Genomic DNA, 26278 nt, shown 5'->3' with positions numbered 1-26278 from the left:
TTTTACTAAAGTCTGGGTCTCTAGTACTTTATACATCTCTGCATTTAGCAGACCTTGAATATTGTCAGTTGACCAGTGGTGCGTTTCCGAAACCATCGTTAGCCAACTAAGGTTTCAAGTTTTGTCATTACAAATATTGTTAGTTGATTTTGTGTTTCCCAAATCCATTGTTCCAATGAACATTCGCAAACTTCGTCGCAAACTTGTGTGCTTGCAACTACACCTCTGGAGCTGTAGTTAGAAACATAGGGCTCTATTTTGACGGTCCATGCGCAGAGCGCAAAACGCAGGGTGCAAACGCTTTCAGGGCGTGTCAGGACGCGTTTTTGCTAATTTAAGGACGGGAAATCTGCCTTGCGCCAACTTCATGCAGTTTTGTGAGGACTATTTATGCTTTATAAATCCTTATAAAATGTCCATTAAAGACTAAGGGCTCTATTTTGACGGTCCATGCTCAGAGCGCAAAACGCAGGGCGCAAACGCTTTCAGGGCGTGTAAGGACGGGAAAACCTGCTTTGCGCCATGGCGCATGGTCTAAAAGGGTTGAGTTTATTTTCTTAATGAGTTATAGGTGTGTTTTGAGAATAAACCAATTGGACTCTCATCTCCCATTCCCTTTAAGAGCCAGCTGCGTCGCGCCAAGAGCGCATTCGCTATTTACAGGACACAAAGTAAGTCTAAGTGGAAAAATTGAGCATTTCACAAGCAAACAGTTAACAGTTTTTTTTTTAACAGAAAACAGTTAAACAGAGCATCTACTGCGTGAGAATGAGAGATAATGGAACTACTTTCACATTCGCTCTTGGATTGGGAAACCTTTACGCACAGACATCAATTAGCCTATAAATAATTCATTTCATTTCCTTTTCAGACCAGAACGCCTATGGGCGCACAAATGAGCGCTAATGCATTTGCTATTGAAATATTATTATTTCATCACTATTTTTCATTTCCTAATAAATAATAAATGTAAAATTTCATTCTCATTATTTATATGATTTATATATATTAAAATATGTGTTTTTATTATTATTATTATTATTTTTTTTAGAATAGAATATGTAATGTTCTCAATATTTCTAAAGGAGACACGCCTATATGTGTCATTTACATATATTTTAATTAATATTATTTTATAATTATAATTTTATTTATTTTTTTTTTTGTGTGTGTGTAAAACAATATAATTTGAAAATATGGGGTTCTTCTTTAAAAAAGTTGCTACCACTCCTTTTAGAGCATCATTATGGGCGGTTACAGTTGCGCTTTTATAATTCACTTAACTTTTAATGCGTTTTGATGCAATTATTTTCTGCTATTAAAAAACAGCAATGACTGAATGTTGTGAATGAGAAGCTGTAATGTAGCCATGGCGGGATAAACTTTGGCGTGCCGCCCCGCCATGGCAGATTGAATGTAGCAGAAACCATGGTGTGCTATTTATCTGGTCAAAATTCTTAGTCTATTAATACAGACAAATTACTACATGTTACTGTTCTCTCAATGAACAGAATATTTATTTTAATTAGGTCAATTGCAATGTCATTGTCCAGTTGTATGTCATTAATGGAATATAAAACCTAAAACAGAACAAACGAATAAGAAAACAAACCTGAAAATTGCACACTAGCATTGAAAACAGTGGTGAACATTTTATTGCCGGACACAGAATCAGAGTTAAAACTGATAAATAAAATAAATAAATAAAAAATTGAAAACACAAAATCTAAATGACAAATATGAGTGTAAATACAATAAATATACATGATAAAAAAGATGAGGGTATTCATCTACTGCCAGCATCAATGGTCATAAGCAACAAACCTTGACTGCAGCGAAACATGGTGAAAATCATACACTGAATGAGACAAAGGGAAAACAATATTAAATTATAATAAAAAGAAATGGCTAACTTCAGAAATGTGGCAGCATTATGAATCCAATCAATCATTTACCTTTGTCATCAACTTTTGTAATATTGTTAAAATACTTTAAAATGAGTAGTAGCATGGAGACTTGGCTTTAAATTGTAGAGGGTTACTGATGCCATCTTTCATATCTGACTCAACACCACTGAGAAAATAGCACACAATACTCTCGAAACACTGTATGCGTTGCAAAATTCAGCATAAATTCAGTATATCAGTGGAAGCAGCAAAGCAAAAGCTTTTATTTGTAATTTGACATGGCTTATTGAGTGGCCACCGGAAGTTTGATCAGATTGCCGTTGTCTTATTTATACATTATGACATTGTATATGTTTCTACCTAAATCAAATCTTCCTTTAAATGGGGTGTGTGCACAGACTTTTAATCTCAGCTAGCCAGCCTCAGCGCTTCCGGTGAACAGTTTTTGCATTTTAAAATTGCCACGTTTAAGGTCTGATTTCTTTAAAAGTCAGCAATTTTCACATAGTCGATATCATATAGTGGCCGGGAAGTGAAAAACAACATTACAAAGTGTAAAACACTTTTACAAAGCTCAAATTTACATTTTGAAAAACATTTTTACCTATCATCAGACACAAATACACAAAAAACGATTTTACCAAGGACGAAACAAATGTACATTTTAGAAAAAAAATTTACAAGACGCAAAACACTTTTACAAGTCGCGAAACAAATTTACAATTACAGATTCCTTACGGAAAGGGAATGTACCACATACCGGAAAATATCAGCTCATGTGTGACTGTCGACACAGGTTTCTACGAGTCTACAACTATAAAAATCATGGCTTGAACAACTGCGATAAAACATATTAGAGCTATTCTGAGAAAATATCAGCGTGAGAGTATGTACAAACCAACACAATCTCAGGGCAATTCGTAACTTTTTGATTCAGTGGCTAATTCGTATGAATTCGTCCGATCCAATTTGTACAATTTAGTACGATTTGCTCAACACCCAATGACGGTTGGGGTTAGGGGTGGGGTTGGGTGCCAAGCCTCCTTTTTAAAATTGTACCTTTTCGTATGACTAAACTTGTACGAATTCGTACAAATTAGCCACTAAAGTGTCAAAACGTAAAATATGTATGTTTCCTCGTGAGATCAGGCTGGGAGAAACATGTAAACACAAGTACATGGAAACAATCATAGCACGGCACATGTTGACTGATAAAGATATCAAAAGCGACCCAACCTGTAGACCTGAGCTCAGTTAGTTAGGTCGATTTATACTAGTGCAGAACCCCTTGAGTTGGGTTTGAAACCAGTTGATGACATGTCAATTATAATTATTTCTTTACATTAATTTTGGTTTTATGGAAAAAGTGACGAATCTGCCAATCTGCAAACGTAAATAGTCAGCCTGATCTCACAAGGAAACTTAAGTATTTTACGTTTTGTCAGTTTAGTGGCTAATTCGTACGAATTCGTATTCGTCGAGTTTAGTCGTACGAAAATGTAAGATTTTAAAAAGGAGGAGTGACACCTAACCTCATCCCTAACCTCAACTGTCATTGGATGATGAGCAAATCGTACTAAATTGTACGAATTCATATAAATTAGCCACTAAATCACAAAGTTACGAATTGCTGTGAGATTGTGCTAGAATAGTTTACATCTGAAAAGGGGCCTCAGTTAACACGTACACCAGTTAAACCGTAACACCGGCTTCATTCAGTTTACTCTTAAGAGTCCTCAAGCAGATGTTTACACCGTGTAGACTTGACATCATGTCCATGATTACAGCATACGAGTGGCCTTCGTTAAAATATTGAACACTTGGATGCAGCTTGTCTGCTTCACGTCCTTAATAATCTCCAAACACCGACCACACGTAAAGTGTTAAGCTGCTCATGTGTTTGCCACAAAACGGGCAAAACAACCCTCGACCACAGTCCATATTCGGTCACCATAAACTTTGTTTACGCCATGTACTCCACAGCACGAATTTACCGCGCTCACCAACAACAAAACTTTTCCCCGCGTCTCTCCCGGGGAGTGGTACATTCCTGGTCACTTCCAGTGTGTGATATATTTCCCTTCCGTAGGGAATCTGTAATTGTAAATTTGTTTCGGGACTTGTAAAAGTGTTTTGCATCTTGTTAATTTTTTTCTAAAATGTAAATTTGTTTCTTCCTTGGTAAAATTGTTTTTCCTAAGTAATTGTGTCTGATGATAGGTAAAAATATTTTTCAAAATGTAAATTTGACTCGAGCTTTGTAAAAGTGTTTCACAATTTGTAATGTTGTTTTGCACTTCCCGGCCAAGGTAGATATATGATAATGAGACGGTCTCAGACCCAGCAAGAAGCACTGCATTAAATTCCAGTTCCCCCTGCCACATCTTTAAAATATGACCCCAGTATTTTCAATGGAGTTTCTGCGCTCGCCTGCTGATCCTGACAGCGCTAGCGATCTTTCATCTTGTTTTATGCTTAAACATCGAAATAAATGCTTAAATCTATTTAACTGAATGTATTATAATTACATTACAACATCGATGCTGGAAAAGAACCTTATGACTTTAAAAAGCTTTCACCGGAAGTTCATCATTGGCTGAAAAACACTAGCTATGCATATACCATACCTGTCAACCCTCCCGTTTTTCCCGGGATTCTCCCGTATTTTACAGTTATATCCCGCTATCATCCCGTAAAGGAATTTTCCCGTATTTCTCCAGTTTTTCAGGGTTTCTCTGAAAAGTGGCTGTAAACATTAAAGAGTCGACCTCCCTATACGCAACCCATACCGCCGAGCCACCAGGGGCCGTCCTTTGCTCTTAAACGTGAGCCTGTTCTGTGCTTTTGCTTTGTTTAGGCATGAAAACACTTTGAAATAAATATAAAAACGGCGGGATTCCCTTCCTTTTCATTACAGGTGCCGTCTCCCCTTCATATGCAATCCTCAAAACAGTCATATAGCGGTGCGTGACTGTCAGCTGACGTGCTCCATAGTTATAAACGGGCGCTGTTTCCCAAACGGAATCTGTACAAACGATTTGAAGCGGAGTCTGGGTTTTGGGTGTGTGTTTAAACAGACATATACACATAATTAATAATAGTAACATTTAAAGATGTTGATCTTAGTGTTTTTTTTTTTTTTCAACTAATTTCGTCCAAAATAAGCATAAAAAGTTCGGAAAGCAATCGAATGCTTTCATTATAACGTTAGATGTGTGCATTTTTAAAGTGACACCTCTGTTATATAATGTAATCAAATAAAAATCGAAATAAATTAATTCATTCGTTGCTCTTTAATCAGAATGTGTAATTATACAGTGAAGAAACGGGTAATAAGATTTGATAGCTTGATTTCCCTTATTATTATAAGCATATCCCTTATTTCCACATCCCAATGTTGACAGGTATGGCATACATCCTATTTCCAATCTTATTTTAGGATTTTTATCTTTATCAACGTCGGCTCAGACGTTTCTCTGTTTGAGCTATAATGCTAGCCGTTCAGATTGTACAGGAGGAGTATGACATTTTCAAAAATAACTTGTATACAATAAATGAACTACAAAGTACCATATTTATGATGTAATAAAATATGTAAACATTTATTGTTTGACACAGTTGACTGTGACAACATAAAATAGATACTCATTCACACTGACTTTGTCCTTTCTGCAGAGCTTCTGCAGATATCAGACTGCTTCATTCAGATTATGTTAACAGTTGCTCCACGTGTCTGTGTGCGTGCGTACTGAATGGTACTTAATGCACCGAAAACCAAAGGGTGAGTTCTAAATGTAATGTAGGATGCCTTGTTTTCCATATGAAATGTATGCTTAGCAGATGAATCTGTGCATAAATCTGTCAGAATACAAATGAAGTTCCTTGATAGACAATCAGGAAAGAAATAGATGGGAAAAATTACATGGAAACAAAAGGGAAAAAAAAGTATGTAAATAAAATGAATCTTTTGCAGAGTAAACCCTGAAACATATTCCAACAGCACAATAAAAAAAGACAAACATTTCTTCACCTGTGTGGGTTAGAAAAGTACTGTTTATGGCAAATATTCCCACTTTCCATTCCCAAAACAACATTCTCTAGCTTTCCTCCTTGCGAAGACATCAGTGCTATATCACACACATCACATGCATGCCCGAAATCATGACCATTATCCATGACCGTAGTTGATTTGTACAGGGTTACAATGGACAAGGGTATTTTTTGCTTTCTTTTTTTTTTTCTTTTCGTTTTTTTTACACCAAGGATTTTGTACCTCAGAAAGTCACTTGAGGGATAACAATGTAACAATGACATATTTTACACTGGCACCGTCCCACAATCAGACACAAGGTATCAAGGTCCTGATTTGCTTTCTCCCTATGCTCACCATGCGCTTAAGTGTGCTTCAAATCACAAAACTTGTGAATCGTTTTGACTCTGTGTGAGTTCTTAAAGTACTTTCTGTGTAAAATCAATTTCCCCTGTTCATGATTTCTCAGATGTTGCTCTGTCTCTGTGTTTTGTCATTGGAATGTTCTTTTATACATAGTATTCCTTGTCCTTGTCTTTGGGTCTCTTGTTACTGGCACCTTTAGTGCTGGGCTGTTTGTCTTTCACTACTGTGCCGTTATTCTGTGCCGAATTACTGATGTAGTTCCGGGTTTCATCTACCTGATAGGAACCCTCGTCCCTGTTTCTGTATTTGTACATGGCATAGAGAAGGATGAGAATGCAAAGAGCAGCAGCAGAAACGATACCCACCACCATGCCCGTAGTGCTGCTGGACTCTCGTATTACCTCCGAGGCACCAGGGGGCACTCTCCTGATACCTGGCACAGTGGGTAGGGCACTGGGGATGGTCCGCAACATGGGCTGTGTGATGTATGGCCCCTTCGGTTTGGTGCCATCCATATCGAAAGACGTGGGGAGCGGCAGCAGAACTATATCCGGTTGGGGTTTGACCTCGCGGTTATTCATTTTCCCTGCTGGGATTTTGGGAGCAGGCTCAGGTCTGACAGGTGATGCTGCCGAGCTCCTGAGGTCAGGCAGTGGCGGGATGGCCGTAATCCTGCCCACCTCAGAAGGCTTTTTTGGTTTAAAGTCCTTTTCTTCCCACTTGGGCGCAAGAGCTTTGTAGCCACCTTCATAAGTCGATGTAGTCAAGATCTTATCTGTTACCAGGGAGAAGGTGGTGTAAAAATCTTCATCGTCAGTAGGGGGGAGGCTAGAGTCGAAGACCTCCCCAGAGCCAAACCCCGAAATCACCAAGCCATCACCATCATCATCATCACCATCATCATCATCACAATCATCTCTGCCTTGGTCCGAAAAGCAAGGTACCCCCGCCTCGGTGGCAATTGACAGGGACTCTTTGGTGGTTTCAATAATGGTGAGGACAGGGTGAAGGGTCGGGGGAAGGGGGATGAAAGGGACCCGAGTGGAAATAGGAGGGATGTCTATAGGATCCTCGACTAGAACGGGGATGACTAACTCCCCTCCTGAAAAGAAGCGAGAAGAAAAGAAATTAGTATGCAGTCTGGTTTTCTGTAAGTGTACATGACCAAATCAAATAAAGCAAGAAAAAGTAAAACACTCTTCTGTAACAATGAGCAAAACAAACCAAGAAATAACAGAAATGTGAAAACGCAATGTACATTTATCAAAAGGCTTGAAGGGACATGCAGGGTCTTTCGTCTTACACAATGACCTCAACAACTTTACTGATTACTAATGGGCCTCTTCAGCTTAATAAACAAAATAAGTGAATCTTGGAAATATGTACTGTTTTCTATAATTGTATTACGTATAGAGTAGAGATGTAAAGGTCTTAATCAGGGGTGCCTAAACTTGGTCCTGGAGGGCAAGTGTCCTGAATAGTTTAGCTCCAACTTCCGTCAACACACCTGCCTTAAGGCTGATTTATACTTCTGTGTCAAGCGCACGAGTATGCTATGGCATAGCCTACGCCTTGACGCATAGCCCTACGTTGTGGCCGTCGGCGCTGACGTGCATCTTTCAAAAAATGTAACTACACGCAGCAACAACGCGTATCGCAAGCTCTGTGATTGGTCGGCTTGGTAGCGCTGACGAGTCAGGGCCGGATTGAGAGCCGCATGAGCCCGATGAAGCGATTGTTTACAAGTGTGGAGTCCCGTGAAGGAGCTCTGGATGGAAAGTTTTGTTTTGTGTTTACCTCATAGTTAAAGTTGTAACATGTCCGCTGGTTATTGCCTCAAAATGAGTGAGTTTGAGCCACTTGTACATTCAGGAAGCATTCAGAAAGAACAAAACACCAGCAAAGAAACTCGACACAGAGACAAATTAGCACCTCACTGCCTACTAGCGTTTCGGACGTGTTAATGCCGACCAACAGAAACAGCGCGCAGAAGTAAAAAATGCAAAGCTACGCCCGTTGCATGCGAAGTGGGTTACGCCGGTCACTTGACGCAGAAGTATAAACCAGGCTTTACTGTAGGTTCACACCGAAAGCGGCGAGAGCGTCAAAGTAGCTGGAAGTCATTCATTTTCAATGATAGCTGGCAGCGAGGAGCAGCGCGGCACGTCTTCGCCGGTGTGGGCGTCGAGGAGAGTTGAAATCAAGTCAACTTTATGGTAACCAGCTTTGACGCAGTTCGGTGGCAAGCAAGCAGAATGAAGAAGTCCACTGCTTGAGAGGAGTTCAGAGAACAGACCTGTCAACTTTGGTTCTGACCACAGTTGTTCCCAAGGGTTCGATTATCGCGGTAACCGTATTTTTAATTATTTACAATGTTTTCTTACAGGAACATGTATTAAATAAGTTACTGGCGAGTTACTGATGTGCATTAATGTTATTTATATGTTTATCTTTAAAAAAGCCGGAATCTCATGCGACAGTACAAAACAGTATCGCTGGTTCAGGGTATTTCAGACATATGGACCCTTATTGTATAATTAAGTGAAGCAAAGCCACACCACATGCAGCTTGATCTTCCATTGTTAAATGAATTTGATAAGTGTGCAAAATTTTCACGCTAGAAAGCATGTTTTATGCAGGAATGTAACTGATATGTTACAATGGCCCCTTTAAATACGAGATCAATATAACGAATTTTGATGCTCTCGCCACCGGAGCTGAAGGCAGACAGCGTTGTCGCCAGGGCGGCCAGAGTGACCTTGGACGCTCTCACCGCTTTCGGTGTGAACGCACTGTTAAAGTTTCTAGTATACTAAAGCTGCGGTCACACTCGAGTTTGAGCATGCGAAATTCTGTAATACGGCAAGCGAAAAGGGGCGGGATTAAACAAGATTATTAGACATTTAAAAAGCAAGTAATTGGTCCATATTTGTAATTTCTGTCCAGAGAGGTTATGTTTTGATCCTCGATTGGTCTCACTTAGTCAAGTGATGCGATTTCGCAAGTCAGAGTTCACCAAGCTTGAACTTTGGAATGCAGTGAACTGCGAAACTTGTCGCATGCGCATAAATTGAAGTCTATAGCATCCTTTCCAATGCACACAACAAACGACAAGCGACAGACCGGAAGTCATTCATTTCCAGTGGAGAGTAGTCTTGGAACTGTGTGGAGTTCCGATTATCTCCATATGCAGAAAACTCGGATCTGAATTGAGCTGCGTATCCGTTGAAATATTTGACTCCAGTGACTAGACCTATGCGACCGGCCGACCGGATGTGATGTATTTTAGAGTTGTCCAGGCAGGTCCGTGCACGCGAGATGAAAAATAGCATTTTGTTTTATTTTATTAATAAGAAAAAGATATATATGAATAATTTTTTTTTGTTTTTAAATATAGTAGTAATATTTTTTTTTATGTTGTCTCCACATTCCCTACCTCCCTTTTAGTGGTCTATGAGTTTCATTCATTCATCCATTTAATCATGGTGAACGCATGGTGAACAAAGGCTCTTTTTTATTTCAGACACCACAAGAACTAAGCTTCTCTCCCATGGTGTAGGACAACACTGAAAATTTTGGTTGACTGCCACAAGGAGGCGTACTCCAACAGTTTTGTCCAAATGTCGTGTGCAGTGGAAAGGCGGCTTATGGGGTGAAAGGTACAGTGTGCCCGCAGCTTTAGGGTGCTTTCACATCTGTAGTTAGCTTCATTTGGTCCGTATAAATGATACATGCTGTCTGTGTCGTTTTCACACCACACTGCTGGCTTTGGTCCGAACTAGTTGAAAAGAACCAAAATGCACTTATCTGAGAAAATCCACATCTCTCATTGGCCAGATGTTGTTAAACATAGTTCCCAAACTGCTTATCGATTGGTCAGAATTCACGTGCGGGAAATGGCAATGAACAAGTAAACAAACCGTTAGACTCAAAATATCGATTTTTACTATGAAGGGATGACTGCACTGGCTGATTGTATCCCTGCTTAAGACAAACTATACATTTCGAGAATGAAGCGCGGCCGCGGCTGGAAAGTAATGTTTTAATGCATCGCACGTCACTTCAGGAGGAGGTGTGAATTAATTTAGCTAAACTGTGACATGGTCATCAAATTTTACCAATAATCCATCAGGTAATGTTTTCCCCTCTCTCTCTCTGTCGCTGTTGGTAAAGTGCTGTCAACAAATATTGTCCTCCACATCCCATAATGCACAGCACATCGGCCTACGGCAGCTGGATTAGTCCAAAAGGCGAAGTATTTTTTTGCGGTGGGGTCTGTTTTAGTTCGGATCATATTCTCACCACAAATTAACCGCTCCAGGGTTCATTTGAAAGTGTACCGAGACCACCTCTTCAAGCAGGTCTCGGTACGCTTTTTTGGTCCGCTTTTGGTGCGCACTCGAGTACGATTGCTGCATTCACACCTGCCCAAACGAACCGCATCAAGAGGGAAAACGAATTCGTTTTCGTAGTGTGATTCAACCAAACTAAAAAAGGCAGGTGTGAAAGCACCCTTAGTCAGAGCTTGTTCAGGCGTGTCTAATTGGGGTTGGAACTAAACTTAGCAGAACACCTGCAAACCAGGACCAAGTTTGGGCACCCCTGGTCTAAACCCAAGTCAATCTTTTTCAGCCAACAGCTCATGTTATGAATTCATATGCAATTTTATGTTAAGCATTCTGTTGGATCAACAAACGTAAGACCAAGGAAAAGCAAAAGAAATGGAAAACTCCCAAAGATACAATTATATTATCGAGATTATCACATTTTCGGAGAGGCTCCATAATGAAAACCACTTCATTACTTTTCTCTTTTAAGTCTGTCACACTTCAGATGAAAGCCAAATGCCTTTTGACAGTTCTTATGAAATTGCCACAATGGCACAAGTCGCATGACAGTTCAGCAACACCTGAATGCTTTGTCTTTTATATAACACTGTTATGCCATAGGTTATATGGCCCACATTACTCAATTTTAGGATAACACTTTAATTATCGAGAGCATAACATGCACATTATATGACATGAAATAAATTAAATGGCATTTCAGATGTAAAACGTCACATTCTACCTATTTTGTATTATGTATTATAAATTGTTTACTGAATAAAGGCTCATTTATACTTCTGCATCGAGTGATCGGCCTAACCCATGGCGCCTGCCTTGCGCGTCATGCATTTTTAGTTCTGCGTGCTGTTTAGGCTGGTTTATACTTCTGCTTTATACTTCTGCTTTACACAGTGCATGCGTTGCACGTAGATCTGCATTTATACTTCTGCATGCTGTTTGTGTTGCTCTGCAATAACACTTCCGACACACTTGCTGGGTTGTTATGTTCCTCTGTATCGAGTTTCTTTGCAGATGTTTTGTTTTTTTCTAAACGCTAACTTAATGTATCGGACTCTCAGCACCACCCACACTTGTCACCATTACCAAGCTGACCAATCACAAAGCTTGCGGTACGAGTCGTTGCTACTGGTAGTTACATTTTTTGAGTCAGCCACGGCGAGGGCTATGTGACCACACGTAGGCTTCGCCGGACCATACGCATGCGCTTGAAGTATAGGCCGGCAGCTAGCTCTCTGCAACTCTCACATGGTTACCCACTTAAGCCTGGTTTATACTTCTGCGTCAAGTGACCGGCGCAACTCACGGCGCAGGCAACGCACGCAGCTGTGCATTTATACTTTTGCGCGCTGTCTCTGTTGGTCTGCATTAACACTTCCGAAACGCTAGTGGGCAGTGAGGTGTAAATGTTCCTCTGTGTCGAGTTTCTTCGCTTTTGTTTTGCTATTCTGAACACTTCCTGGATGTACAAGTGACTCAAACTCGCTCATTTTGAGGCAGGAACCGGCGGACGTGCAACAACTTTAACCATGAGGTTAAAGTTGTTGGAACACGAGGGAACACAGAACAAAACTTTCCATCTGGAGCTCCTACACGGGACTCCACACTTGTAAACAATCGCTCGCGCCATTCGCGCGGCTCTCGGTCCCGCCCAGACTCGTCGGCGCTAGCAAGCCGACCAATCACAGAGCTTACGCTACGCGTTGTTGCGACGTGTAGTTACAATTTTTGAGAGGTGCACGTCAGTGACGGCGACGGCCACGGCGAAGGGCTATGCGTCAGCACCGTAGCCTACGCCGGTGTTTGACGCAGAAGTATAAATCAGCCTTCAAAGTGAGCAGGGCTGCGTCTGGTCAGTACCTGGATGGGAGACCACATGGGAAAGCTAGGTTGCTGCCAGAAGTGGTGTGAGGCCAGCAGGGGGCGCCCAACCTGCGGTCTGTGTGGGTCCTAATGCCCTAGTATAGTGACGGGGACTGTACTGCTCAGTGAGTGCTGTCTTTCGGATGAGACGTTAAACCGAGGTCCTGACTCTCTGTAGTCGTTAAAAATCCCAGAATGTCCTTCAAAAAAGAGTAGGGGTTTAACCCCGGCATCCTGGTCAAATTTGCCCACTTGCCTCTGTCCATCATGGCCTCCTTAACCCCCCCCCCCACCACCACCATCTCAAAATTGGCTTCATCACTCTGTCTCCTCTCCACCAATCAGCTGGCGTGTGATGTGCGGTCTGGCTCAAAATGGCTGCCGTCATGTCATCCAGGTGGATGCTGCACACTGATGGTGGATGAGGAGATCCCCCCCACCCAACCCCCCTTGTGTAAAGCGCTTTGATTGCTCGGGAAAGCTCTATGTATTTGTAAGAAATTAATATTATTTGTGTTATTATTTGTGCTGCTCTGCAATAACACTTCCGAAACGCTAGCTGGCAGTTGGTTTTTATGTTCCTCTATGTTGAGTTTCTTCATGGCTGTTGGGTGGGAACCAACAGTTGGAACAGTTGTTGGAACTGCCAACAACTTTAATAATAAAGGTAAATGGAAAACAAAAGTTTCAATCTGGAGCTCCTTCACCGAATTCGACACTTGTAAACACTCGCTCCATCGGGCTCGCCACTCTCAGCACCACCCACGCTCGTCACCGGTACCATGCTGGCAAATCACAAAGCTTGTGACGTGTAATTTTTTTTGAGAGATGCGCGTCAGCCACGGTGAGGGCTATGCGTCCACGCGAAGGCTACACCGGAACATACGCAAGCGATTGACGCAGAAGTATAAATCAGCCTTAAAGACCCAGCTTTTAAATGAACAGTTTTAACAGGATACACACAATTTAGTACTTTTCGAATTTAGTTTTGTATTTTTAATTGCATATTAACACCCCCCCCCCCAAACCCCCAATTAACGTTTCAATGCATACATCCAGATGTTGATTGATTCTGCTTCAACTTACGCCAAGGTGGCTTTGCTGATAACAAACATAGGTCACAACAAGGCGACACAGGTCTCAACACAAGTCTAAATAAATAAATCAAATACACAAATATATAAATAAATAAACTGAGGAGAGGGGGAAGGGGGGAGAAAAGCAATGCAGCTGGTTAATGGTTAGAGCAAAGCATTAGAAACATTCTCAAACCAAATGCACAGTGAGTCAAAAACAGTAGTAAGTACAAAGAAAAGAGAGAAAGGAAACAAAAGTCAGATAAAAATAATAATAATTCTATGAAATAAATCATCAAAAGGTAAAAGCATACCATCGGTTCTGTGACTTACATCAACAAATTGCCCGCATGTTTTTGGCAGGAGGAAAAAAAAAATTTACAAAAGAAAGTGGTGAAAGAATGCTTGGGGATAAGTATGGTTAATCTCTTAAGATGTAGTTAGGCAATTAATTTATCCTCAGGTCTAATATATAGTTATTTTTCTCTAAGACAGAATGAAACAGGGAGGCAACGACACATACATTCACACCATGACATGAAAAATAACTTCACCATTCTGCTCATTTGATAATAAATCCTTTTCTCTACAAAAGGAACTGTGCATTTTTCTTTTCCTTTTTTTAAAGATAACTTTGCAATAAAGTATTTACAGCTTCATATTTTCTTTTTTTTTAAATAGGAATTCTTAAATGACTTTACATAGTGTATCATTGGGGTGGGGGGAGAAAGAGGAGGAGAGAGTGAGAGATAGAGAAAGAGAGAGAGGAGGGAGAGGCCTATGAACAGACTAGGTAGGAAATGAAATAGATGGAAGTGAACGTGTACATCAGTTGCCATGTCCATGTAAGGGCGGTACGAAGCGTTCGGGTGGCAAAAGAGCTTTGGGCTGTAAGGAAGGGATGGGGATATACAAAAGTGAGCATATACATCCCCATCTACCAGATCATATAGCACTCTCAAGACTGACACTCTTACAGACCCTAGGCTGCAACTTCTGAGCCATGCAGTTTTGATAGTCTTTTAATTTCAACAATTTTCAAGTCAGATTTAAATGGGAATTGTGTATTATATTAACTTTGAATGTGTAGAGTAATTTATATTGCTGATTTTGTTAATCAAGACAAGAAAAATCTCTTCATGAATCAATTTAGAAATCATAAAACAAATCCATTATGTTGGTATTTAAACTTATCCATCTTATTATATATATATATATATATATATATATATATATATATATATATATATATATATAATATGATAATTATATAAAATATTATATATATATATATATATATATATATATATATATATATATATATATATATATATAATTATCATATTTATTATATTATATTATATTATATTATATTATATTATATTATATTATATTATATTATATTATTTAAAGATATGCTGAGACATATTTGGATCACTTTATGCTCATATCACCAGATTTGAATGTTATCACGTGATTGAATGGGCATTTTCGGTGATAGATATGAGCCAATAGGGGCTTTCTGTGCTTACTAGTAGGCTCAAAAGGCGGTTATCATCCATCCACATGGTTAATCAGTTATACTAATAAAGAAGATTCCAGACCCAGATCTGGTTTGACAATACTGTAATGGTTGAGTTTAGGGTAGAGGTAGACGTTAATAAATACAATTAATGGGAAATTTAATAAACAATATAGATTATTCTTGTGGTTAATCAGCTATACTAATAGCGAAGACTCTAGATCCAGATCTGTTTTGACATTACTGTGACGGTTGAGTTTAGGATTGGCGTAGGGGTAGACGTTAATAAATACAATTAATGGGAAATTTAATAAACAATATAGATTATTCTTGTGGTTAATCAGCTATACTAATAGCAAAGACTATAGATCCAGATCTGTTTTGACATTACTGTGACGGTTGAGTTTAGGATTGGCGTAGGGGTAGACGTTAACAAATACAATTAATGGGAAATTTAATAAACAATATAGATTATTCTTGTGGTTAATCAGCTATACTAATAGCAAAGACTCTAGATCCAGATCTGTTTGACATTACTGTGATGGTTGAGTTTAGGATTGGCGTAGGGGCAGACGTTAATAAATACAATTAATAGAAAATTTAATAAACGATATACAAAATTATTGTGGTTAACTGGCTATACTAATAGAGGAGACTCTAGATTTGTTCCGACATTACTGTGACTAATAGCAAAGACTCTAGATCCAGATCTGTTTTGACATTACTGTGACGGTTGAGTTTAGGATTGGGTTAGGGGTAGACGTTAAATACATTTAATGCGAAATTTAATAAACATTATACACAATTCTTGTGGTTAATCAGCTATACTAATAAAGAAGACTCTAGATCTATATCTGTTTTGACATTACAGTGACAGTTGGGTTTAGGGTTGGGGTAGACGTTAATAAAGCACAATTAACGGGAAATTTAATAAATAATTTAAATACTTTTCGTTAACTTCCGGCCACAGCCGTATGTAATCTATAGATTAACCATGTGGATGGATGATAACAGCCTTCTGAGCTTACCAATAGCCCATATCTATCAGCTAATAACCACTGATAACACCCATTCATTCAAGTGATAACATTCGAAGGGTTAGGCTGCTCAACATGACAGCCCTATTTCATTTTTTATTGCTTATTTAATAACTTATTATAATTTCTTCCTCAAATTTTCATGTTGAAAATCGCATTTTGGTTTTGATTCTCAAATTTATATAAAAAAGATGTTTACATTCGCATAACAATAAACAGAGTATAAAATGATAACAATAGAGGAAAAATAGAATAGCCAATACACACATTATGGACATTATACCATAATGTCACAACTAATAATAATATTATTAGTTTAATTTTGTAAATCTCTTTAAAAGCAGAAAAAGATTTTCATTTTTTAAATTTACACTGCAAGGTGAGTTCATGCTTTTTAACAAGTTGCATTTAGGGAAAGTAAAATCACTGCACTGCAAGCTGAGGCTAATAAGAGGGTTACAGGATATCGAGAAACCCATGGGCTAAAGGCTATGGGATACTTAAGATTTAGTTGATCTACCTCTGTTTGACTTATTTCCAATACAAATAAACAGATTTTGTCAATTCTTATATATATATCCATTTGAGCAAACCAATTTAGAACACAAATATGTTGCAGAAATCACTGCAAACCAACAGCCATTTGCCCAACATTAATGACAGTTAAGACCGGGAATTCCACAAAATGGCATCTTTAATAGACAGAAAACATCTGTTTAGGACATAACAGAAATTACCTTCTTTTACCAGTATGTTTTTTATAATAATCTGTCAATGTTACAGTGTAACTGTACATGTAATAAGCCATATAAACTAACAACATTAATTCACTGTAGGATTAGGGTAAACATCATAATAGTTAAGGAATTGAAAAGTGAAAAGTCAGGGTGATATTTTACATAACTTTTAGAGCTGAGCGGACGTGAAATTAACTATAATTGCTGACATTCTCAGTACCACTCTGTCTCTTCTTCCCCCATCCAAATCCAAGCATCCTTGGTGCAGATATCCATGCCTAAACTCTGTGACCACCTTGCTTTCGCTGAGTCTAGCCAAACAGTGATGAATGCCACAGATGTGTGTGGCTAAACCTGCCTCATCCCCTAAAGGAAAAGTCTGTGTGAGCTGGCTTCTGTGGTCCAGAATGCAAGCTGAAGTCAAATCCCTTTGTGTCAACCGGGCATTGTGCGATTCTCCTCACTCCAGCCTCTGCTACCTCATCAGTATGAGAATTGTCAAATGTGTCCAATGAGAAGGCTGCATACCTGATGAAGTGGTGGAGCATCTTCACACAAAGTTTAAGATACCAAAACTGACCTTTACGATCATTTCATCATATAATGTATAATGTTACAGTTTTTCTCTGTCGCTTTGGTGCATTTCTCACTCCACTGTTTACATTTGCACAACAGTTCATGCATTTCTCAAAACAATTAGTCATTTGTGCACATCCTAGTAGCAGTTTCTCATTCCTTTCAACAAATTGCAAATGCTTTAGGACATGCATCAATTGTTTTCATACAACTCTCTGCTGTTTATGTCATGTCAGTCAAAATGAACTAAACTTGTGAATGCTGAATAGTCATTCCATATAAAACTAACAGTCCTCATTTCATTACTTGAGTCATTACATACAAAAATGTTGAACTTGATGTCAAAATCATTCAAGAAAACTTTATAAAAATTTTTTAAAAATCTTTATTTTCCTGAAAATGTCTTTAAAATTGAATAATTTGATGAATGATTTACAGACCTGTGTATGTTGCAGGTTCAGGTCCAATACGTACTGCAATATTGTTTACAGTTGTGCACAGTTCAACCCAAAGGGAGTTTATGATTGTTGCAAATATGGGTGTTTATTCTTTTGCACAACGCTGTGAATAAATTAGGATTGTAAAGAGCAAATACAGAGTAAAAATGTGAAACATACATATTCAGTGTCTTGTACTCAGATACCTCACTAAATACAGTGATGTCCAACTTTACTGTAGTTTTCAAATGACTGCAAATAGTATAAAGTGCTGTCTTGAGAATTTTCAGGATATATCACCAACATCTGACTTTTTAGCATTGAAAAAATTACAGAGTAAAGTGTCATAATGAAAACATGACAAAGCCGTTTGACTCTCTTGTTCATAAACAATGGTGTCCGGACTTTTCATCTTGATGACACTGGCACTTTGATTGACATCAATACTTGCTTTTGAGGAATGAGCTATCCATTTTGAGTAATTGATGCGCTTTTGCAGGTTATCAAATAGATTTGGCAGTTTGTACTAAGTGTTTTGAGAAATGCATTAACTGTTTTGCAGAAATGCACTGGTGTTGTGAGAAACGCACCAAAGCGATTGAGAAAAACTGTAAATTATTTAAATGTTTACATACAAAAGCAAAGGCGAATTTTTCCTCAACTCAATTGTGTTCATGAATAAATTGTCAGTTGAAAAAAGAAAAACCTTATTTCATAACAACTGAAACTGTCAACTCATTTTTAGAACAGACAAACAATAATGATCATAATAATTCCTTACATATATTTTTCTAGACACTCAAAGTGCTTTACACATTAGGGCGGGGGGGATTGAGATCTCCTCATCCAGCCATATTGTGCCAGACCGCACACCACACACCAGCAGATTGGTGGAGAGGAGACCAATGGAGATGGTTAGGAGGCCATGATGGACACAGGCAAGGCAAATTTGGTCAAGATGGTGGGGTTAAACCCCAACTCTTTTTTTTTAAAGGACATCTTGGGATTTTTAACATCTCATCCGAAAGATGAGTCCCCATCAATATACTGGGGCGTTAGGACTCACACAGACTGCTGGTTGACAGCCCCCTGTTGGTCTTACTAACACCACTTTCAGCAGCAACCTAGCTTTCCCATGTGGACTCCCATCCAGGTATGTACTGACCTAGGAACGGGCAGGCGAGTGCAGAGGTTGGCTGTGTGTCTGAGGTCTAAATCGGGGAGGAACCACTCTGCCTAGATTGGTCCGGACAGACCGGGCGAGGGGGCTGACCCAGGGGCATCATAACTTCCCATTGGCCAGGTTGCAGAACTCTGGCCGCTCTTACTATCAAAGTCACCCCCTGGCAGTCAGTCCTGCTGAGGTGAGGGGCCCTTCAGAAGAGAACGGTGCTCTCTTTGTTCTCCTCTAAGGTCTCCTCTGAAGACTTCTGAAGAAGCTCTCGTAACCAAAGTCCACGAAGTTTCGCCCTTGCTGAAACCTTGATGACAGGTCAGAGAAAACGGGAGCGTGTGGGGGAGGTCGACCCGCTCCATTGTGACTGGTAGGCAGTACTTTTGCTTGTGCGTGGTTGTAGACATCGAGAATGTCCCCATAAGGCCCCCGGTGGACGTGTTCTGCCAGTGCCACCCGAGCCTTCTCCAGACCTGCCATCTTCCTATTGAGCGTCGGCTCTTTGTGCCTTTTTTCTTTCGTTGATAGTGAGGTGAATCGGCTTTACTTTGCAAATACTACAAAAAAACAAAACAAAACAAACAAAAAAAAAACCGCCTAGCCTCCCCTTTATTCTTCTAGATTAAGTCTTATTTGTTTTATTTTGGCTAGAATAAAAGCAGTTTAAAATTTTTTAAACCATTTTAGGAACAAAATTATTAGCCCCTGTAAGCAATATTTTTTATCGACTATCAACAGAACAAATTATTATACAATAACTTGCCTAATTAACCAAATCTGCCTAGTTAACCTAATTAACCTAGTTAAACCTTTAAATGTCACTTTAAGCTGTATAGAAGTGTCTTGAAAAATATCTAGTCAAATATTCATTCATTCATTCATTTTCTTGTCGGCTTAGTCCCTTTATTAATCCAGGGTCGCCACAGCGGAATGAACCGCCAACTTATCCAGCAAGTTTTTACGTAGCGGATGCCTTTCCAGCCGCAACCCATCTCTGGGAAACATCCACACACACATTCACATACACACTCATACACTGCGGACAATTTAGCCTACCCAATTCACCTGTACCGCATGTCTTTGGACTGTGGGGGAAACCGGAGAACCCGGAGGAAACCCACGCGAACGGAGGGAGAACATGCAAACTCCACACAGAAACGCCAACTGAGCCGAGGATTGAACCAGCAACCTTCTTGCTGTGAGGCGAACGTGCTACCCACTGCGTCGCCCCTAGTCAAATTTTAATTACTGTCATCATTGCAAAGATAAAATAAATCAGTGATTAGAAATGAGTTATTAAAACAATTATGTTTAGAAATGTGTTGAAAGAATCTTCTTTCCGTTAAATAGAAATTGAAGAATAAAAAAAATAAACAAGCGGTCTAATAATTCGGGGGGGGGGCTAATAATTCTGACTTCAACTGTAGCTCTTAGCCGTGTAGACTCCTATAGTCTCCTATAGAAGCACAAGGTGCGTCCCACTATTCTACGCCATTTTGTAGTATAAATAGTGTAAGTAGCGCATTCACACTGAAAGTTCTAAAAATATTAAGTGCACTTTAAATACCCGGATGATGCACTTATTCAACCGTTAAAATAAAGTGTGGAATGCTGGACAATTCATGCACTCAACGGCCGCTGTTTTGCTCACATAGTGGAAGGAGCAGAGTTGTGTAAAGTGCTTTGAGTTTTGAGTGCCCAGAAAAGTGCTATATAAATGTAAGGAATTATTATTAATATTATTGCTCACCGAATGTTTACGTTTGTAATATTTAGATTATTTGCTAATTATTAACCACCTCATGTGGAACTCTGAATCTGTGTGTCTTTTTGGAGTCTGCTACTGTCCACTGGAGGTCGCTTTTCAGCCACAGACGCATACTTTGAAAGCCTTCCTGACTGAATGAATGAAATACGCTGTTTTCCACCAAGGTAATCCGGGGTGCTGAAATATTGTTGGCTAATTGGCTAAACGTGCTGGCGAGTAGCGCTCATTTTCAAAGCAGAATATCTGACGTACATTTTTCAGATAAACAAGTATGTTCACTTAGGTATTTTAGTTAGTATTAGATATTTTTATGCTTTAGAAGGGCCAAAAACTTACATGCAGCACCTTTAAATATGTTCAAGATTTGATTAGACCTTAATTAAATTTCACTCTGTCTGCTGTGACTGTTTTTATCGATCTAGACTCACTGGAAAAGTGTGCCTCCTACTTAGATTTTGTACCCAAACTCTAAAAACCCAGTGAAACATGAGTTACAATGGGTGGTGTGGTAACACTTTCCTCAAAGAGGGTGCTCATCAGACCTTTATAAGCATGACATGATGCAGGAAGATGAATATGAATGCGATTTTATGCGTGCTTTTGAAAACTGTTATTAAGTTTCTGAATACATCACCAAGAAAACAAAACCTGTCAGTGTTTTTGTTATGACAACTTGACATTACCAAGACGTCATGACACCTGTCATAAATCTATCATAAACATGATTGTCCATTATAATTGTGTTATGACTATTTTTCTGATCACTTTTTGTCACAGCAATTTGACAATCGTGTAGTTTTATACCAGTGTCATTAATATTTAATGACATTAATCATGTTTATGACTGCATGGTTTAAGACAAGTTATGTTGTATACAATGTCAAGCTGTCACAACAAAGACTAATCACGATGTATTATTTATCTTTGCATTTAAATATATAACTAAGGCATAACTAATCAAATGGCACATACATTTTCATGTTGTGTCATGTCATGATTATAAAGGTTTGATGACAGTTTTATGAACACCCCCTTCAAGTAAAATATTACTTTCACTTTCAAACAGCCACAATACGTACAATAACCAACATAATAAAGGGTGCGAGACAATTATTGTCGTTAAATTAAGCAAGTGTTTTATAAAAGCAAGATTTTTTTTTTTTCAGCGAGCCAGAGTTTCTATCTGCTACGAGACGCCATGATGTTTATCCTTCATTTTATAAACTGATCATTTACTCTTTTTTTCATGTCATGGCTTATACAGAACACTGTAATCACCTTAATATTTTTAATTCGCCTTCTGGTGGAATTCCCATCATTTCAAATGTGTTAAGGAGTTTCACAGAACACAGTGCAAAAATACAAGCAAATACATCCGCATGACATCAGAGAGATAGAACAGTCAGTGACAAAGACATCAGCACATAAACAGATGATATGCATGACAGCACACAGTCAGCCCCTCAGCAAACTCATGGGTAGAGAAGCACACAGGATGGAGCCATTAACATCCATGCAATAGTCATGATGGCGATCTCCCACTGAGAACTAGTTAGTTTGCAATCAATACATGCCACAAATGCGACTGATCAGTAGCAACAAATAGAATAGAAAAACAGATATACTTTGTGGCAATAAAAGTATTTTCATGCCATCTGCACAAACAGTTCTGTTTAGGCAGAAAGGCACAGAAACAAAGGTAAGATCAGGGATGGGAGGGTTGGGGAAGGGGTCATTCTTTCACACACAACTTTCTTGAGACAGAATGGGGCAAAAATAACAAATCAAAAAAGATGATGGCAAGAAATGACTTTGTTGCCTTTTATTTCCTGGTTTATAGAATGTGGTGACGTTTAGTTTTTTAGCCTAAAAGGCACAAAAAGAACAAAAAAATGGAAAATAATAATTTTTTTTTCCCACCACCAAAATTCCATGCGGCACAAGATGAGACGAAACAAGAGGATCATCTATAATCCTGGAAATGGAAGAATGAGGACATCAAAGAAAAAGCCGTAATGTAAAAGAAAAATCGAATTTTCGGAAATAATAAACCTGAATCACATGAATGAAATGTCAAAAAGTGGACACAGTAGGAAGATGTTTACCCAAATAAAAGATTCAAAACAGAAACAGAACATAGAACATCATGCAAACTGTCTTTGAAATCTGAAAATGAAGGTCAACAAATGATGTGAATTTCTGTGTCAACATGAAACCGTATGAATATGGTGGTTTGTGGTACTTGTGTCAAATGTCATATGAGATGAAAGTTAACTTTGAAAGTGTCCCTCTCTGGGCTAGTTTTAGATTTAATGCAGTTGAGGAGAATTTATGCAAAGCTGCCTGCCACCAGATTTAAAAATTTGTTCAGTAAATATGTGTACAGAGTGGGCCATTTATATGGATACGCCTTAATTAAACGGGAATGTTGAGGATATTAACGTCCTGTTTGTGGCACATTAGTATATGTGAGGGGGCAAACTTTTCAAGGTGGGTGGTGATCATTTTGAAGTCGGCCATCTTGAATCCAACTTTTGTTTTTTCAATAGGAAGAGGGTCATTTGACACATCAAACTCATTGGGAATTCCACAAGAAAAACAATGGTGTGCTTGGTTTTAACGTAACTTGATTCCTTCATGAGTTATTTAAAAGTTTCTGACCACTTCTAAAATGTGTTCAATGTGCTGCCCATTGTGTTAGGTCACAGGTGTCAAACTCAGTTCCAAAAGGAGCTCTGCACAGTTTAGTTCCAACCCTAATTAAACACACCTGATCAAACTAATTGAGTCCTTCAGGCTTGTTTGAAACCTACAGGTAAGTGTGTTGGAACAGGGTTGGAACTATACTGTGCAGGGCTTCGGCCCTCCAGGAATTGAGTTTGACACCCGTGTTAGGTTATCAATGCAATCCCACTCTACACACGCTGATAGCAACACCGCAGGAGAAATGCAAGCACAGTAGAGATGCGTGGATCAGCTGAAATGACACTCGAATCCGCAGCTACATACTAATCACCCACCCGCCACCCGTCTGCACATATAGTTTTATCCGATATATGTATTCGCCCCCCGATCATCACTTTAATAATTTGATTCTTTGTTTTACGCATGATAGTTGGCCGTCTGGGTCGCCTCTATGGACGCACCGTGGATATTAACAGCAGATTCAGTGAGCTTTAATCTGCGCATCTCTTATAGTCAAATAATACATTAATCCTAAACGTTTTTTAAATAAACATTTGTTCACACAAATAAAAGTTTGTCTTTGGACAACATCTTCATTTTCAAATACAGAAGTAAAAATAGGACGTTTTAGCTTTTACAGATACAGGAACAAGATAACAAAAAGAGTGCCACTTCAGCCTAAACGGCAGCTATATTGTGTTTACTTGGCCTTTTTCTTCACACTGTGCAAAAACAGAATAGCTACTGTGCCTGGATTCAGGCGATTCCGCCTTGCCTCCAAAACGCGAGCACCTGCACTGATTGAGCATTCGCTCGCACCGCTTGTAGGAATTACCAAGATTTTCCTTGCAAGGTGCTGCAGTTGTGGAAATTTGTGATCTTGTTCCTCCCAGAACAATAGCAGATTTTCCTCTGATGACTCCTCTAACTGAAACTGAACAGTAGGCTACTCTTGCACTTCAGCCATTATTTTGGACATCTCATTGCACCACCACATTATGGATGTCAGGTCCGTGCATTCCTAGATGAACAGTTTCCTGAAAAGTGGATTGGTCATCGTGGGCCAGTTGAACGTCTCCCGATCTGATCCCCTTAGACCAGTGACCAACAGTCACCAAACTTGTTCCTGGAGGGCCGATGTCCAGCAGATTTTAGCTCCAACCCTAATCAAACACACCTGAACAAGCTAATAAAGGTCTTACTAGGTATACTTGAAACACCCAGGCAGGTGAGTTGAGGCAAGTTGGAGCTAAACCCTGCAGGGACATTGGCCCTCCAGGACCGAGATTGGTGACCCCTGCCTTAGACTTTTATCTTTGGGGTCATCTGAAGGCAGTTGTCTATGGTGTGAAACTATGAATACTGGAAGCCTGTGCTGGCATTTCTCCTGCGGTGTTGCTATCAGTGTGTGAAGAGTGGGAGAAGAGAGTTGCATTGACAATCCAACACAATGTGCAGCACATTAAATACATTTTATAAGTGGTCAGAAAGTTGTAAATAACTAATGAAAGAAAAAAGTTACGTTAAAACCAAGCACACCATTGTTTTTCCTGTAAAATGCCCAATAAGTTTGATGTGTCAAATGACCCTCTTCCTATCGAAGAAACAAAAGTTGGATCCAAGACTTCAAAATGGCCACCATGGTCATCACCCATCTTGAAAAGTTTGCCTCCTCACATCTACTAATGTGCCACAAACAGGACGTTAAATCACCAACCATTTCCATTTAATCAAGGTGTATCCATATAAAGACACCCCCCCCTGTATAATGAGCAGAGTGACCGTGTAAGTTTGAGCAACAATACGCTGTAAAATTAACAAACGAAAAAACAACAGGGGCCATCTGTGAAGTCAAAGGTAACGACAGACCATATGGATACTAGCCTGCCAGGTAAACGGATATGACACACTTTAAAGGAGATGACAACAAAACAGTTTTTTGCTCGAAGTCATTTTAACAACTGAACAGTGAGAATACAAACAAACAAAACATGAAGCCATCAAACGTGGTTTTAATTGGTATATTTGGGAGTGGGAGGTCAATGCAGGACATATGCTTTGTAACACAGGGTGTAGTTTGAGGTCAATTCAAGGGCCTTAATTGGTTTTCCTATAGCCTTCTGAAGCAATTAAATGCCCTTTGGTTGCACTTTGGCAGCAGGCAGATCACGGAGCGTTCATAAACTCAACAAATCTTGCATCCATAATGGCACTATTATCAACAGTAGGGTTTCGTTTACTGCGATGTCTGACGGTAGGAGTTTGACAATTACAGTGAATCCCAGGTTCTCAGAAACACGTATGTGCTTTATCATACAAAGTCATCATACTATGCAAAAACGTTTGTTGAGAAAACAGAAGCTATGTGTGGAGGAAGTTGAGCACAGAAATTCCAAGATATCTGTTCTCTATTAGATGTTTAGACATTAGGCAAGCCTTCAATGTGAGGAAACAAAGGAACAAACAGGAAAGAGGAGCTGTTTCTGTTGCGGTTAGTTTGCTACACATCAGAAATCTCTATGCTGAAAGCATTATTTTTATTCGATTGATAAACATCTCAAAATGTATCGTCTGTCAAACACGCACACACACACACATACACATACACGTTGCAAGAAACTCATTGTGTACAGGATTGATACATTTTGAAGCATCAGAATGAACTACATGGAGTTTGATACTAATTTTGTACTTTTGTCGTAAAGTAAGGCTCTCTGTTTGTTGCCGAGAGGACAAAATTAGTATAAACACAGA

At 39.2% G+C, this 26278-nt stretch overlaps 1 protein-coding gene across 64 annotated transcripts in view; it reads right to left on the bottom strand.

The window, feature by feature from the left end:
* Positions 1-1615: 1615 nt before the first annotated feature.
* nrxn3b (neurexin 3b) overlaps positions 1616-26278 on the bottom strand; it is a 409500-nt gene continuing 384837 nt past the window's right edge. For 24 of the 64 annotated variants that reach the window (NM_001441745.1, NM_001441755.1, NM_001080047.2 and 21 more), the window contains 1 exon segment: positions 1633-7405. In NM_001441745.1, the coding sequence (NP_001428674.1) occupies positions 6447-7405 (959 nt within the window). In that variant the 3' untranslated portion in view covers positions 1633-6446. 64 annotated transcript variants of the gene reach the window in all.

Source organism: Danio rerio, chromosome 20 (assembly GCF_052040795.2).
Source record: "Danio rerio strain M-AB ecotype USA chromosome 20, GRCz13ab, whole genome shotgun sequence".
Taxonomy (NCBI): domain Eukaryota; kingdom Metazoa; phylum Chordata; class Actinopteri; order Cypriniformes; family Danionidae; genus Danio; species Danio rerio.
Note: the sequence above shows the minus strand (reverse complement) of the source record. Positions and strands in the feature narration are given on the sequence as shown.